The sequence below is a fragment of the Pseudophryne corroboree genome, chromosome 4, assembly GCF_028390025.1.
Source record: "Pseudophryne corroboree isolate aPseCor3 chromosome 4, aPseCor3.hap2, whole genome shotgun sequence".
Taxonomy (NCBI): Eukaryota; Metazoa; Chordata; class Amphibia; order Anura; family Myobatrachidae; genus Pseudophryne; species Pseudophryne corroboree.
Genome location: NC_086447.1, coordinates 919665452 through 919680743, shown reverse-complemented (window position 1 = coordinate 919680743; position 15292 = coordinate 919665452). Strand labels below are relative to the sequence as shown.

Genomic DNA, 15292 nt, shown 5'->3' with positions numbered 1-15292 from the left:
GGAGATAACAGAGGCAGTACGGAAAGTGCACAGCGGCTGGTGACCCACAAAACTACAGCTAAGAAGCGTGGAGTGTGCCAGAATGTGACGCTCCTCCCTGCCAGAGAGACCCTGCTGAGTATGCTGATGTGGAGGTCAAGTATGGCATACCCCCTCACACACCCCCATACCTCCCAAATGTCCCAATTTTCGCGGGACAGTCCCATTTTTTGGGGTCTGTCCCGCTGTCCCACCCGCGGGTCGCAGTGTCCTGCGGTGGGGGGGGGGGGCAGTTGGAAAGCTCCTGTACTCGCTGTTCGGTGAATAGTGGAGACAGAGGGAGAGGGGGCATCAGGGGGTACGGATTAAGGGGGGGTTCCAGCAGCAGAGCTGGATTAAGGGGGGGGGGCAGGCGGTACGTAGGCCCCACAGTTTTAGGGGACCCCCGGCTGGAGTAGCTCTGTCCCAGCTCAGAAGCCCCCCCCCCCCGTCCTGCCAGCAACAGCGGCAGCATTGTGCTACAGTCAGCACACGCTGCTGCGTGTTGGCAGGTCTGTGGTGTTGCAGGGAGGCAGCAGTCTCCCTGCTTTCTTCTGCCTGTGCGGGTGTGTAGGGGGAGCGACCACCTCCTCTGGATTTAGCCCTAGCTGAGGGGCCGAAATTCCATAAAAAAAAAATCCCGGAATTTGCATAATGGGGCGTGGCCTCGCGTCCGCGATTAGGCCACGCCCCCAACCCACAGCATGCACAGCAATGAGATAGGGCTCCCCTGTCTCAAGTACCCTGTGCCCCCCGGACTTATAATCAGCCCCTGGGGGCATGCCAGCAGCTCACAGAGCGCTGGGCATGCCCCCTCACTGACGAAAACGGGGCCCTCCCGTGAAGCCACGCCCCCTTTTCGCTGTGTGTGTGTGTGTGTGTGTGTGTGTGTGTGTGTGTGTGTGTGTGTGTGTGTGTGTGTGTAAGCTGGGAGGTATGCACCCTGCCTGTGCCATGTCCATACTATCTGCTTCTGCAGCTGCTCCTAGTGTCCTATAGATTTGGCCAGATCTGTGACTCATTTGACTAACTCCGCCCACTGTTGTGACTCCGCCCAGCGTTAGCAAATGAATCACAAGATCACAGATCTGGGCTATTATATAGGAGATAGATGTACAGTAATATAACTAATCAGATCTACAGTAATATAACTAAACAGATCTACAGTACTATAACTAAATAGATGTACAGTAATATAACTAAACAGATCTACAGTAATATAGCTAAACAGATCTACAGTACTATAACTAAATAGATGTACAGTAATATAACTAAATAGATCTACAGTAATATAACTAATCAGATCTACAGTAATATACCTAAATAGATCTACAGTAATATAACTAATCAGATCTACGGTAATATAACTAAATAGATCTACAGTAATATAACTAAACAGATCTACAGTAATATAACTAATCAGATCTACAGTAATGTAACTAATCAGATCTACAGTACTATAACTAAATAGATCTACAGTAATGTAACTAATCAGATCTACAGTACTATAACTAAATAGATGTACAGTAATATAACTAAATAGATGTACAGTAATATAACTAAACAGATCTACAGTAATATAACTAATCAGATCTACAGTACTATAACTAATTAGATCTACAGTAATATAACTAATCAGATCTACAGTAATGTAACTAAATAGATCTACAGTAATATAACTAAATAGATGTACAGTAATATAACTAAATAGATGTACAGTAATATAACTAAATAGATCTACAGTAATATAACTAATCAGATCTACAGTAATATACCTAAATAGATCTACAGTAATATAACTAAACAGATCTACAGTAATATAACTAAATAGATCTACAGTAATATAACTAATCAGATCTACAGTAATATACCTAAATAGATCTACAGTAATATAACTAAATAGATCTACAGTAATATAACTAAACAGATCTACAGTAATATAACTAAACAGATCTACAGTAATGTAACTAATCAGATCTACAGTAATATAACTAATCAGATCTACAGTAATATAACTAATCAGATCTACAGTAATATAACTAAATAGATGTACAGTAATATAAGTAATCAGATCTACGGTAATATAACTAATCAGATCTACAGTAATATAACTAATCAGATCTACAGTAATGTAACTAATCAGATCTACAGTAATATAACTAATCAGATCTACAGTAATGTAACTAAATAGATGTACAGTAATATAAGTAATCAGATCTACAGTAATATAACTAATCAGAGCTACAGTAATGTAACTAATCAGATCTACAGTAATATAACTAATCAGATCTACAGTAATGTAACTAAATATATCTACAGTAATATAACTAATCAGATCTACAGTAATATAACTAATCAGATCTACGGTAATATAACTAAATAGATCTACAGTAATATAACTAATCAGATCTACAGTAATATAACTAATCAGATCTACGGTAATATAACTAAATAGATCTACAGTAATATAACTAAACAGATCTACAGTAATATAACTAATCAGATCTACAGTAATATAACTAATCAGATCTACGGTAATATAATTAATCAGATCTACAGTAATATAACTAATCAGATCTACAGTAATATAACTAAATAGATCTACAGTAATATAACTAAATAGATCTACAGTAATATAACTAATCAGATCTACAGTAATATAACTAATCAGATCTACAGTAATATAACAGACTAAAAATGAACCATAAATGTAATAATAGTACTACTTGGAGACATGTCTTACCTGTTTTGCGGGCTGGTATCTCTATTGATATCCTGCAGAATTATGTATTGATTATGTGATATATAATATATGTTCCCTGCCATCTGCAGAACACAGAAGACAGATATTAAACCATTTATCTATGTTATTTAGTGTGCCCAGAACAGATAAAACTAAGGAACAGCACAAGGTAACGTTCTGGCTGATTAATTTTCATTGTGATGAGAGATCCACATAAACCCACACAGCGTCTATAAAACACCAGGCGGGACGGTGTAAAATGACTGCGCATGAAAACTTTCTTTTCTAGTAGCCTCAGTGGCAGAGGATATTGTTTTTCAACTACTAGAAAGTTACTGAATGTGTCTCCTGCAACTAATTTGCCGGAAATGCTGCTAGCGTCAAATGGGTAATGAATGAATAATATGCAAAGAAAGGGGGCGGAGATGCATGCTTAGCTCCTCCCACCATAGTCACTGGGCCTGGACAAGAGACAAGAAGAGGCAGTTAGAGGGGCCAGTGTCTCATCTTTGTTACCATGGAGCATAGGAATACAAATACAACTTTATACCTTGGTAGATGTAGAATCCAGGCACAAATATAATAAAATAATAACAGTAACAATAACTACAGTATGGACCTGCCTGACCAGCCCAGGTAAGGGGCTGATCTGAGGTTAAAGCAGCTACGTCCATGTCTGCGTCTCTTGGCGGTTGCCTGTCTGCAACTTAACGCAAATGCAGCTTCAAAGCCCTTTCCTGATGTAGGGCCGTCTTAGCGTTTAGGCACACTGGGCAGCTGCCCAGGGACCCATTATTCTAGGGGCCTCCGAGCAGGGACAGTTAGTGGTCACACAATCAGAGCAGTGAGGCAGCATTCTCTCCCTGCCTTCCAGGCTGACAGTAAATAGCTGTCAGCATGCTGATTGGTGGATGGCTGGCGCTATCCACCAATCCGAGTGCTGACAGCCATTCACTCTATGGAAGAATGTTTTTTTAAATTAATATAAGTCATGTTCCGTGATGGTCTTGAGTCGTGACTCAGACCCACAGTATTTTTATTTGGGTTATGTAATTTATTAAGCCTAAAAGTAAGCGTCAGCGCTGCGGATAGATATAAGCCACATTGCAGGACTGGCCATGGGCCCTGTTAGTGACCCTTGTCCAGAAATGGTGTAATAAAAGGTGTGTGCTGCTCCCATCCCTAAATCCATCTCCAGAGAGCCTACACTTTATGCAGTGTATGTGGGAGATGCCAGCCGGAAAGGGGCAATGTGTTATTAGATGGGGGAGGGGCTCCAGGTGTAATAGGGGTGGAGCTTCATAACTGAATAACGCATAAATTAATGAGGGCTTCTGTTTTCCATAGAGGGATCGCTTCTCGGACTGATGTCTGCGGGCAAATCTCGAACCGGGAAGGTGAACCAGCTGGTGGTTTCCATGGTGCAGTTAGGGCCACACACCAGCGCATCCAAACTCCAGAGCCAGATCCTCAGCAAACTGGTGAAGAAAGGTCGGGATACTCTGGGGACACCGAGATCTAAACAAGTGAGAATAACCAGGCAATGTTATTGTCACAATGACCCGTTTCCCCACCCGTTCTTACTGTAGATGACCCTTTTGGGGAGTAAAGTAAGCACTGATTACCTTTTCGTGTTATGCCCTGTGCATTATCCTGGTGCCGCATCCGAAAGGTTTGTAGACCTAACCAAGGACTCCATTCCTCCATTTGGACCATCTAACGCAGGTTGGATTTGAGGGCGTATTATTTTACATCCTTTCACGCTGTGCGTGCTCCAGGGCTGAATGCAGGCAAGTACTGGCAACGCAGAGCAATTCGCAACTCTGTCGCACCTCCTCTTATAGCTGAGGGGGAGGGAAGGGGGGTATAACTGGGTGGTAACAAAGTGCCGAATGCAGGGGTCTATTCATGGAGCAGTGAAAAGAGTGGAGAAGTGAGCCAGCAGAGAAGTTGCCCATGGCAACCAATCAGCTTACAGGTAACATCTATCAAGTGCATTCTATAAAATTATACGGAGCAGCTGATTGGTTGCCATGTGCATCTTCTCCAATGGCTCACTTCTCCACTCTTTTCACTGCTTCATGAATAGACCCCATAGTCATAGCTCAGAGGCGACGTGTCGGTGGAATTAAAGGCTGTGCAGAGTTGCGCCTACATGTAAATCTGCCTGTACATGGACGCATCTCTTGCACCAGGTATAGGGCTGCTGCAAGTGCGCCCTGACAAAGATTACAGCTCTGAAACTGAGCTTATGGCTTTTGGCGCATTCCTGCTGTCAAAGTCAGAAAAATATCACGCTGCACGTTGCCATATATGCACTTCATGCGTGTGTGCACGCTGCATATTTAATCAAAATAATGTATTTTATAAGTTAATATTCCCCTGAGTTCAGCAAAGTATGGTATATTTAAGATGGCTCTTTGACCTTAGAGATTCCCCAAACAATAGTTTGCATGTTAGGAGGGCTTCACATGTTCTTATGCATAGTTAAGCACAGGAATAGTAATTGAAGATTAATTGTATTCCGAATCAGTTTCTTTCCCGCAGACGGAGTACAATAGCCTTTAATTACACTAAGCTTTGAGACTCAATGAGGAGGGCCAACACCTGTGTTTACGAATGGGGCTGGTTTTGTCTCCAGAAGAATGATTGCTGAGATGTCATTGTCTCAACTAAAAGTGGACAGTGAGACAGTATTCGCCAAACAATAGCTTCCCACAAGACAGGAATTTGTTAGTCATCACCCAACGTTTTTGCATAACCAAGATCACATGCTCAGCTCACTGATACAGCTAGCCCACATGCTGTGAAAGACACACCCACAGGTTGCATGCATACCTTAGAACTTGATATCAGAGCTCACTCTCCCAAAACCACAGATGGCAGATGTACTGTAACTCACACAGCTACCCAGCACCCAGAAGCATGGCTGGCTCATCACCAGGACTGACCTCCTTACGAAGGCTAAGTATTGAATTCACATGGCTTAATGGCATAGAATAGTTTAAATATGTATTTGTGGTAAAGTAGTTGTGAAATGATTGGCATAGAATAGTTAGTTTGGAGATACAAATGGCTTAAGGTTAATGATGCTTGTGCAGTTGTGTGATTGTTGGGTGTTTGGGATGATACTCTATGAAATCTGTAATGAATTGGAACAGTAGACAATCTGTAGCATAGCATCTCTGGTATACATTTATGGATGGTGATTTATAACAGATTATAGTAGTTTTACATGATACATCTTGCTGAAGGTTAGAAGTCAAAACATACTTCCTTTTGTTACTGTAGTCATGTGCTTGTAGCAATAGCAGGCTGATACTGTGTTGGCTTGAAATTGTGAAAGGTGAGTTAGGTGGTTTGGAATTGTAAAATCAGCACATATGCATTATATTGAAGCTTAGACATTTTGGAATATAGTGGAGTCTTATGTCTTCTGCTATGTGATTATGGTATAGCAAAGAATGCCATGTGTTTGGACTTGCAAATCTAAAATGGCTGCTAGCATTCCCTTTTAAATCATATGTTACAGACTTTGGAATCATGGGAGTTTTTCCCAAAATGGAGTCTAGCTTCTGTCCCATGCGGTATTGTAGGGACCATTGTGTTGTTGCTGTGTGTGTGTTGTGTATATAGGGACAGCCAGCCAGGGTGAGCACAAGTTTCTCAACACAAAGGTTCTCAACATTGACTAACTGCGCAGCGATCGCTCCCACATGTGTAAGTTTCTCTGCAACCATATTTATCTCCTATTAATGTTGTAAGCCATCTCTCTCTCTCTCTCCTTCCCCCTTAAAAGTAATTGTGTCTTTATTGTATTTTAACGTGTAGTAATCCTGTTAGGTATTTCATGTTAGTTTGGTAGTGTATGACTTGTATTGTATATTCTTTTGCAATAGAACGTTCATTTAAGGTGTTAGAACCTAAGACCGGTATCTGAGTGTTTATTACATTGCTAAAGGGTTCTCAGAGCGTCACAGTAGCTCATACAGCTTTTAAACTAACAAGGTTACACTGTGTTGCATTTACACCTTATCACTGCACAAGGGTATATAGTATAAGTACATTCCTTAAGGTATAGTTATTAAAGTTTAATTCTGTAAGTGTCTGCGACGCCTGTGCTCACACCCTGTGCACAGCGTCTGCTACACTAAGGGCGTACCCTTGCGGTACCTTTTGCGCCAATTGCGTATTGTGTCTCTTAACCTTTTAAAGTGTTTTAAATAGGATAAACATATAGGCTTTGTCACTGCAGAGATGCGTAAAGTCTGATACCAGCGAATTTAAGCATCTGGTTCCCAGCACTTACATCGGATTCACAGTCCCCTGTATTCAGTCCTGTGAATCCTGACACAGCTGCCAGTAATACAGGGCGATGGGCTGCACAGTTACAAATGTACTATAACTTGTAATGTAGGAAATCCCGGCTATGCTCTGTGTGATAATGAAGGTTCATCATTGGCTCATTAGTATTGAGCATAATCTTATGTAACGGGATTCAGTTCTCATAGTGGAAGTTGCCAGTAAGTTTCTCTAAAATACTCCTGAATAATATTTGTAAAGTTTGGCCTTTTTGATATATGAGAACTTCCCATTACAGGGTATTACTCTGTGGTCACTGTCACGCATTGCATGTTGTCTCCCTCAGGTGACTGTATTCATCGATGACCTAAACATGCCAAATCCAGAACCGTATGGCGCACAGCCACCACTTGAGCTGATTCGACAGTTTCTAGAGCTTGGCGGCTTCTATGACACCAAGACACTTACCTGGAAGGTAGGTAGCTTTATATAGTCGCTTTCTAAATACACTCTGAAACCTTTAAAGGAATGAGGAACAAAAGGAATATTTTACAGAAATGTATAATACAGATTGATGAATATTAGTGTTATTACATTGTACCTGTGTCTCTACTAATGTGTCTCTACTAATGTCATTGTACCTGTGTCTCTACTAATGTGTCTCTACTGTGTCTCTACTAATGTCATTGTACCTGTGTCTCTACTAATGTGCGGAATTGTGCATATGCAATCAGGAAGCCGTAATGCCCACTGATTTACTCCGGCTGCCATAACCACGACCAATAATATCTACACTTGCAATGGCCCCATGGTAGGATGCAAAAGATTAGTCCACAGGCTTCCCTTCGCCGTATGCACCACTCAGAACCTCACACACAGGCTTCCCTTCCCCGTACGCACCACTCAGAATCTCACACACAGGCTTCCCTTCCCCATACGCACCACTCAGAATCTTACACACAGGCTTCCCTTCCCCATACGCACCACTCAGAATCTTACACACAGGCTTCCTTCCCCGTACACACCACTCAGAATCTCACACACAGGCTTCCTTCCCCATACGCACTACTCAGTATCTCACACACAGGCTTCCCTTCCCCATACGCACCACTCAGTATCTCACACACAGGCTTCCCTTCCCCGTATGCACCACTCAGAACCTCACACACAGGCTTCCCTTCCCCGTACGCACCACTCAGAATCTCACACACAGGCTTCCCTTCCCCATACGCACCACTCAGAATCTTACACACTGGCTTGCCTTCCCCGTACACACCACTCAGAATCTCACACACAGGCTTCCCTTCCCCGTACGCACTACTCAGTATCTCACACACAGGCTTCCCTTCCCCATACGCACCACTCAGTATCTCACACACAGGCTTCCCTTCCCCGTATGCACCACTCAGAACCTCACACACAGGCTTCCCTTCCCCGTACGCACCACTCAGAATCTCACACACCGGCTTCCCTTTCCCATACGCACCACTCAGAATCTCACACACAGGCTTCCCTTCCCCACACACACCACTCAGAATCTCACACACCGGCTTCCCTTTCCCATACGCACCACTCAGAATCTCACACACAGGCTTCCCTTCCCCGCACGCACCACTCAGAATCTCACACACAGGCTTCCCTCACTGGCACGCACCACTCAGAATCTCACACACAGGCTTCCCTTCCCCGCACGCACCACTCAGAATCTCACACACAGGCTTCCCTTCCCCACACGCACCACTCAGAATCTCACACACAGGCTTCCCTTCCCCGCACGCACCACTCAGAATCTCACACACAGGCTTCCCTCACTGGCACGCACCACTCAGAATCTCACACACAGGCTTCCCTTCCCCGCACGCACCACTCAGAATCTCACACACAGGCTTCCCTTCCCCACACGCACCACTCAGAATCTCACACACCGGCTTCCCTTTCCCATACGCACCACTCAGAATCTCACACACAGGCTTCCCTTCCCCACACACACCACTCAGAATCTCACACACCGGCTTCCCTTTCCCATACGCACCACTCAGAATCTCACACACAGTCTTCCCTTCCCCGCACGCACCACTCAGAATCTCACACACAGGCTTCCCTTCCCCATACGCACCACTCAGTATCTCACACACAGGCTTCCCTTCCCCATACGCACCACTCAGAATCTTACACACAGGCTTCCCTTCCCCATACACACCACTCAGAATCTCACACACAGGCTTCCCTTCCCCATACGCACTACTCAGTATCTGACACACAGACTTCCCTTCCCCATACGCACCACTCAGTATCTCACACACAGGCTTCCCTTCCCCGTATGCACCACTCAGAACCTCACAAACAGGCTTCCCTTCCCCGTACGCACCACTCAGAATCTCACACACAGGCTTCCCTTCCCCATACGCACCACTCAGAATCTTACACACAGGCTTGCCTTCCCCGTACACACCACTCAGAATTTCACACACAGGCTTCCCTTCCCCATACGCACTACTCAGTATCTCACACACAGGCTTCCCTTCCCCATACGCACCACTCAGTATCTCACACACAGGCTTTCCTTCCCTGTATGCACCACTCAGAACCTCACACACAGGCTTCCCTTTCCCGTACGCACCACTCAGAATCTCACACACAGGCTTCCCTCACTGGCACGCACCACTCAGAATCTCACACACAGGCTTCCCTACCCCGCACGCACCACTCAGAATCTCACACACAGGCTTCCCTTCCCCACACGCACCACTCAGAATCTCACACACCGGCTTCCCTTTCCCATACGCACCACTCAGAATCTCACACACAGGCTTCCCTTCCCCACACACACCACTCAGAATCTCACACACCGGCTTCCCTTTCCCATACGCACCACTCAGAATCTCACACACAGGCTTCCCTTCCCCGCACGCACCACTCAGAATCTCACACACAGGCTTCCCTCACCGGCACGCACCACTCAGAATCTCACACACAGGCTTGCCTTCCCCGCACGCACCACTCAGAATCTCACACACAGGCTTCCCTTCCCCGTACGCACCACTCAGAATCTCACACACAGGCTTCCCTTCCCCGTACGCACCACTCAGAACCTCACACACAGGCTTCCCTTCCCCGTACGCACCACTCAGAATCTCACACACAGGGATCTGTCCAGCGAAGAATTAGGCCCAATTTGGCCCATAGCTGCTCTGCAGTTATTGAGGAACTTTCCCAAACATCACAAAGTACAATTGTTAGGTGCAATATAAAGTGTATAAGTGTAACCATACTTATTGTTATTTCTCTGACGTCCTAGTGGATGCTGGGTACTGCGTAAGGACCATGGGGAATAGCGGCTCCGCAGGAGACTGGGCACAAAAGTAAAGCTTTAGGACTACCTGGTGTGCACTGGCTCCTCCCCCTATGACCCTCCTCCAAGCCTCAGTTAGATTTTTGTGCCCGACCGAGAAGGGTGCACACTAGGGGCTCTCCTGAGCTCTTAGTGAAAGTTTAGTTTTAGGTTTTTTATTTTCAGTGAGACCTGTTGGCAACAGGCTCACTGCATCGAGGGACTAAGGGGAGAAGAAGCGAACTCGCCTGCTTGCAGAGTGGATTGGGCTTCTTAGGCTACTGGACACCATTAGCTCCAGAGGGACCGAACACAGGCCCAGCCTCGGAGTCCGGTCCCAGAGCCACGCCGCCGGCCCCCTTACAGAGCCAGAAGCAAGAAGAGGTCCGGAAAATCGGCGGCAGAAGACATCCTGTCTTCACCAAGGTAGCGCACAGCACTGCAGCTGTGCGCCATTGCTCCTCAACACACTTCACACTTCGGTCACTGTGGGTGCAGGGCGCTGGGGGGGGCGCCCTGAGCAGCAATAAAAACACCTTGGCTGGCGAAAATACATCACATATAGCCCCCAGGGCTATATGGATGAATTTTAACCCCTGCCAGATTCCACAGAAAAGCGGGAGAAAAGGCCGCAGAGAAGGGGGCGGAGCCTATCTCCTCAGCACACTGGCGCCATTTTCCCTCACAGCTCCGCTGGAAGGACGTCTCCCTGACTCTCCCCTGCAGTCCTGCACTACAGAAAAGGGTAAAAAAGAGAGGGGGGCACTAATTAGGCGCAGTATTAACAATACAGCAGCTATAAGGGGAAAAACACTTATATAAGGTTATCCCTGTATATATATATAGCGCTCTGGTGTGTGCTGGCATACTCTCCCTCTGTCTCCCCAAAGGGCTAGTGGGGTCCTGTCCTCTATCAGAGCATTCCCTGTGTGTGTGCTGTGTGTCGGTACGTTGTGTCGACATGTATGAGGAGGAAAATGATGTGGAGGCGGAGCAATTGCCTGTAATGGAGATGTCACCCCCTAGGGAGTCGACACCTGAGTGGATGAGCTTATGGAAGGAATTACGTGACAGTGTCAGCTCTTTAAAAAAGACAGTTGATGACATGAGACAGCCGGCTACTCAGCTTGTGCCTGTCCAGGTGTCTCAAAAGCCATCAGGGGCTCTAAAACGCCCGTTACCTCAGATGGCAGATACAGACGCCGACACGGATACTGACTCCAGTGTCGACGGTGAAGAGACAAACGTGACTTCCAGTAGGGCCACACGTTACATGATTGCGGCAATGAAAGATGTTTTACACATTTCTGATAATACGAGTACCACCAAAAGGGGTATTATGTTCGGTGAGAAAAAACTACCTGTAGTTTTTCCTGAATCTGAGGAATTAAATGAGGTGTGTGATGAAGCGTGGGTTTCCCCCGATAAAAAACTGATAATTTCTAAAAAATTATTGGCATTATATCCTTTCCCGCCAGAGGTTAGGGCGCGTTGGGAAACACCCCCTAGGGTGGATAAAGCACTCACACGCTTATCAAAACAGGTGGCTCTACCCTCTCCTGAGACGGCCGCCCTTAAGGATCCTGCTGATAGAAAGTAGGAGAGTATCCTAAAATGTATTTACACACATACTGGTGTTATACTGCGACCAGCAATCGCCTCAGCCTGGATGTGCAGTGCTGGGTTGGCTTGGTCGGATTCCCTGACTGAAAATATTGATACCCTAGATAGGGACAGTATATTACTGACTATAGAGCATTTAAAAGATGCATTTCTATATATGCGTGATGCACAGCGGGATATTTGCCGACTGGCATCAAGAGTAAGTGCGCTGTCCATTTCTGCCAGAAGAGGGTTATGGACGCGACAGTGGTCAGGTGATGCGGATTCCAAACGGCATATGGAAGTATTGCCTTATAAAGGGGAGGAGTTATTTGGGGTCGGTCTATCAGACCTGGTGGCCACGGCAACGGCTGGGAAATCCACATTTTTACCCCAGGTAGCCTCTCAACATAAGAAGACGCCGTATTACCAGGCGCAGTCCTTTCGTCCCCATAAAGGCAAGCGGGCGAAAGGCTCCTCATTTCTGCCCCGTGGCAGAGGAAGGGGAAAAAGGCTGCAGCAGACAGCCAGTTCCCAGGAACAGAAGCCCTCTCCCGCTTCTGCCAAGTCCTCAGCATGACGCTGGGGCTTTACAAGCGGACTCGGGCACGGTGGGGGCACGTCTCAAGAATTTCAGCGCGCAGTGGGCTCACTCGCAAGTAGACCCCTGGATCCTTCAGGTGGTATCTCAGGGGTACAAATTGGAATTCGAGACATCTCCCCCTCGCCGGTTCCTAAAGTCTGCTTTACCAACGTCTCCCTCCGACAGGGAGGCGGTATTGGAGGCCATTCACAAGCTGTATTCTCAGCAGGTGATAATCAAGGTACCCCTCCTGCAACAGGGCAAGGGGTATTATTCAACGCTGTTTGTGGTACCGAAGCCGGACGGCTCGGTGAGACCTATTTTAAATCTAAAATCTTTGAACACTTACATACGGAGGTTCAAATTCAAAATGGATTCACTCAGGGCAGTGATCGCGAATCTGGAAGAAGGGGACTATATGGTGTCTTTGGACGTCAAGGATGCTTACCTCCATGTCCCAATTTACCCTTCTCATCAAGGGTACCTCAGGTTTGTGGTACAGAACTGTCACTATCAGTTTCAGACGCTGCCGTTTGGATTGTCCACGGCACCCAGGGTCTTTACCAAGGTAATGGCCGAAATGATGATTCTTCTTCGAAGAAAAGGCGTTTTAATTATCCCTTACTTGGACGATCTCCTGATAAGGGCAAAATCCAGGGAACAGTTAGTAGTCGGAGTAGCACTATCTCAAGTAGTGCTACGGCAGCACGGGTGGATTCTAAATATTCCAAAATCGCAGCTGATTCCGACGACACGTCTGCTGTTCCTAGGGATGATTCTGGACACAGTTCAGAAAAAGGTGTTTCTCCCGGAGGAGAAAGCCAGGGAGTTATCCGAGCTAGTCAGAAATCTCCTGAAACCAGGCCGAGTCTCAGTGCATCAAGGCACAAGGGTCCTGGGGAAAATGGTGGCTTCCTACGAAGCGATTCCATTCGGCAGATTCCACGCAAGAACTTTCCAGTGGGATCTGCTGGACAAATGGTCCGGATCGCATCTTCAGATGCATCAGCGGATAACCCTGTCCCCAAGGACAAGGGTGTCTCTCCTGTGGTGGTTGCAGAGTGCTCATCTTCTAGAGGGCCGCAGATTCGGCATTCAGGACTGGGTCCTGGCGACCACGGATGCCAGCCTGAGAGGCTGGGGAGCAGTCACACAGGGAAGAAATTTCCAGGGCTTGTGGTCAAGCCTGGAGACATCACTTCACATAAATATCCTGGAGCTAAGGGCCATTTACAATGCTCTAAGTCAAGCAAGACCTCTGCTTCAAGGTCAGCCGGTGTTGATCCAGTCGGACAACATCACGGCAGTCGCCCACGTAAACAGACAGGGCGGCACAAGAAGCAGGAGGGCGATGGCAGAAGCTGCAAGGATTCTTCGCTGGGCAGAAAATCATGTGATAGCACTGTCAGCAGTGTTCATTCCGGGAGTGGACAACTGGGAAGCAGACTTCCTCAGCAGGCACGACCTCCACCCGGGAGAGTGGGGACTTATTCCAGAAGTCTTCCACATGATTGTAAACCGTTGGGAAAAGCCAAAGGTGGACATGATGGCGTCCCGCCTCAACAAAAAACTGGACAGGTATTGCGCCAGGTCAAGGGACCCTCAGGCAATAGCTGTGGATGCTCTGGTAACACCGTGGGTGTACCAGTCAGTGTATGTGTTCCCTCCTCTGCCTCTCATACCCAAGGTACTGAGAATTATAAGACGGGGAGGAGTAAGAACTATACTCGTGGCTCCGGATTGGCCAAGAAGGACTTGGTACCCGGAACTTCAAGAGATGCTCACAGAGGACCCATGGCCTCTGCCTCTAAGAAAGGACCTGCTCCAGCAGGGACCCTGTCTGTTCCAAGACTTACCGCGGCTGCGTTTGACGGCATGGCGGTTGAACGCCGGATCCTGAAGGAAAAAGGCATTCCGGATGAAGTCATCCCTACCCTGATAAAAGCCAGGAAGGATGTAACCGCAAAAGCATTATCACCGCATTTGGCGGAAATATGTTGCGTGGTGCGAGGCCAAGAAGGCCCCAACGGAGGAATTTCAACTGGGTCGTTTCCTGCATTTCCTACAAACAGGAGTGTCTATGGGTCTCAAATTGGGATCCATTAAGGTTTAGATCTCGGCCCTGTCAATTTTCTTCCAAAAAGAACTGGCTTCAGTTCCTGAAGTTCAGACGTTTGTCAAGGGGGTGCTGCATATACAGCCTCCTTTTGTGCCTCCAGTGGCACCTTGGGATCTCAATGTAGTTTTGGGTTTCCTCAAATCGCATTGGTTTGAACCACTCACCACTGTGGACTTAAAATATCTCACATGGAAAGTGGTCATGCTGTTGGCCCTGGCTTCGGCCAGGCGCGTGTCAGAATTGGCGGCTTTATCCTGCAAAAGCCCCTATCTGATTTTCCATTTGGACAGGGCGGAATTGAGGACTCGTCCTCAGTTTCTCCCTAAGGTGGTCTCAGCGTTTCACCTGAACCAACCTATTGTGGTGCCTGCGGCTACTAGGGACTTGGAGTATTCCAAGTTGCTAGACGTTGTCAGGGCCCTGAAAATATATGTTTCCAGGACGGCTGGAGTCAGAAAATCTGACTCGCTGTTTATCCTGTATGCACCCAACAAGCTGGGTGCTCCTGCTTCAAAGCAGACTATTGCTCGTTGGATTTGTAGTACAATTCAGCTTGCGCATTCTGTGGCAGGCCTGCCACAGCCAAAATCTGTC

The 15292-nt window shown here is 46.7% G+C and overlaps 1 protein-coding gene and 1 long non-coding RNA gene across 9 annotated transcripts in view; one reads left to right on the top strand and one right to left on the bottom strand.

The window, feature by feature from the left end:
* The window catches only part of DNAH14 (dynein axonemal heavy chain 14), a 427754-nt gene that overhangs the window by 274181 nt on the left and 138281 nt on the right, over positions 1-15292 (top strand). For all 7 annotated transcript variants that reach the window (XM_063919003.1, XM_063919002.1, XM_063918999.1 and 4 more), the window contains exons 48-49: positions 4109-4287; positions 7410-7538. In XM_063919003.1, the coding sequence (XP_063775073.1) occupies positions 4109-4287; positions 7410-7538 (308 nt within the window). The remainder of the gene's footprint in view (positions 1-4108; positions 4288-7409; positions 7539-15292) is intronic.
* The window catches only part of LOC134910685 (uncharacterized), a 58860-nt gene that overhangs the window by 19356 nt on the left and 24212 nt on the right, over positions 1-15292 (bottom strand). Inside the window, exons 3-4 of one of the 2 annotated variants that reach the window (XR_010176260.1) lie at positions 7532-7581; positions 2762-2844 (exon numbers count right to left, since the gene is read on the bottom strand). This is a non-coding gene — a long non-coding RNA (uncharacterized LOC134910685). The remainder of the gene's footprint in view (positions 1-2761; positions 2845-7531; positions 7582-15292) is intronic. The other variant, XR_010176259.1, reaches the window with a different exon arrangement.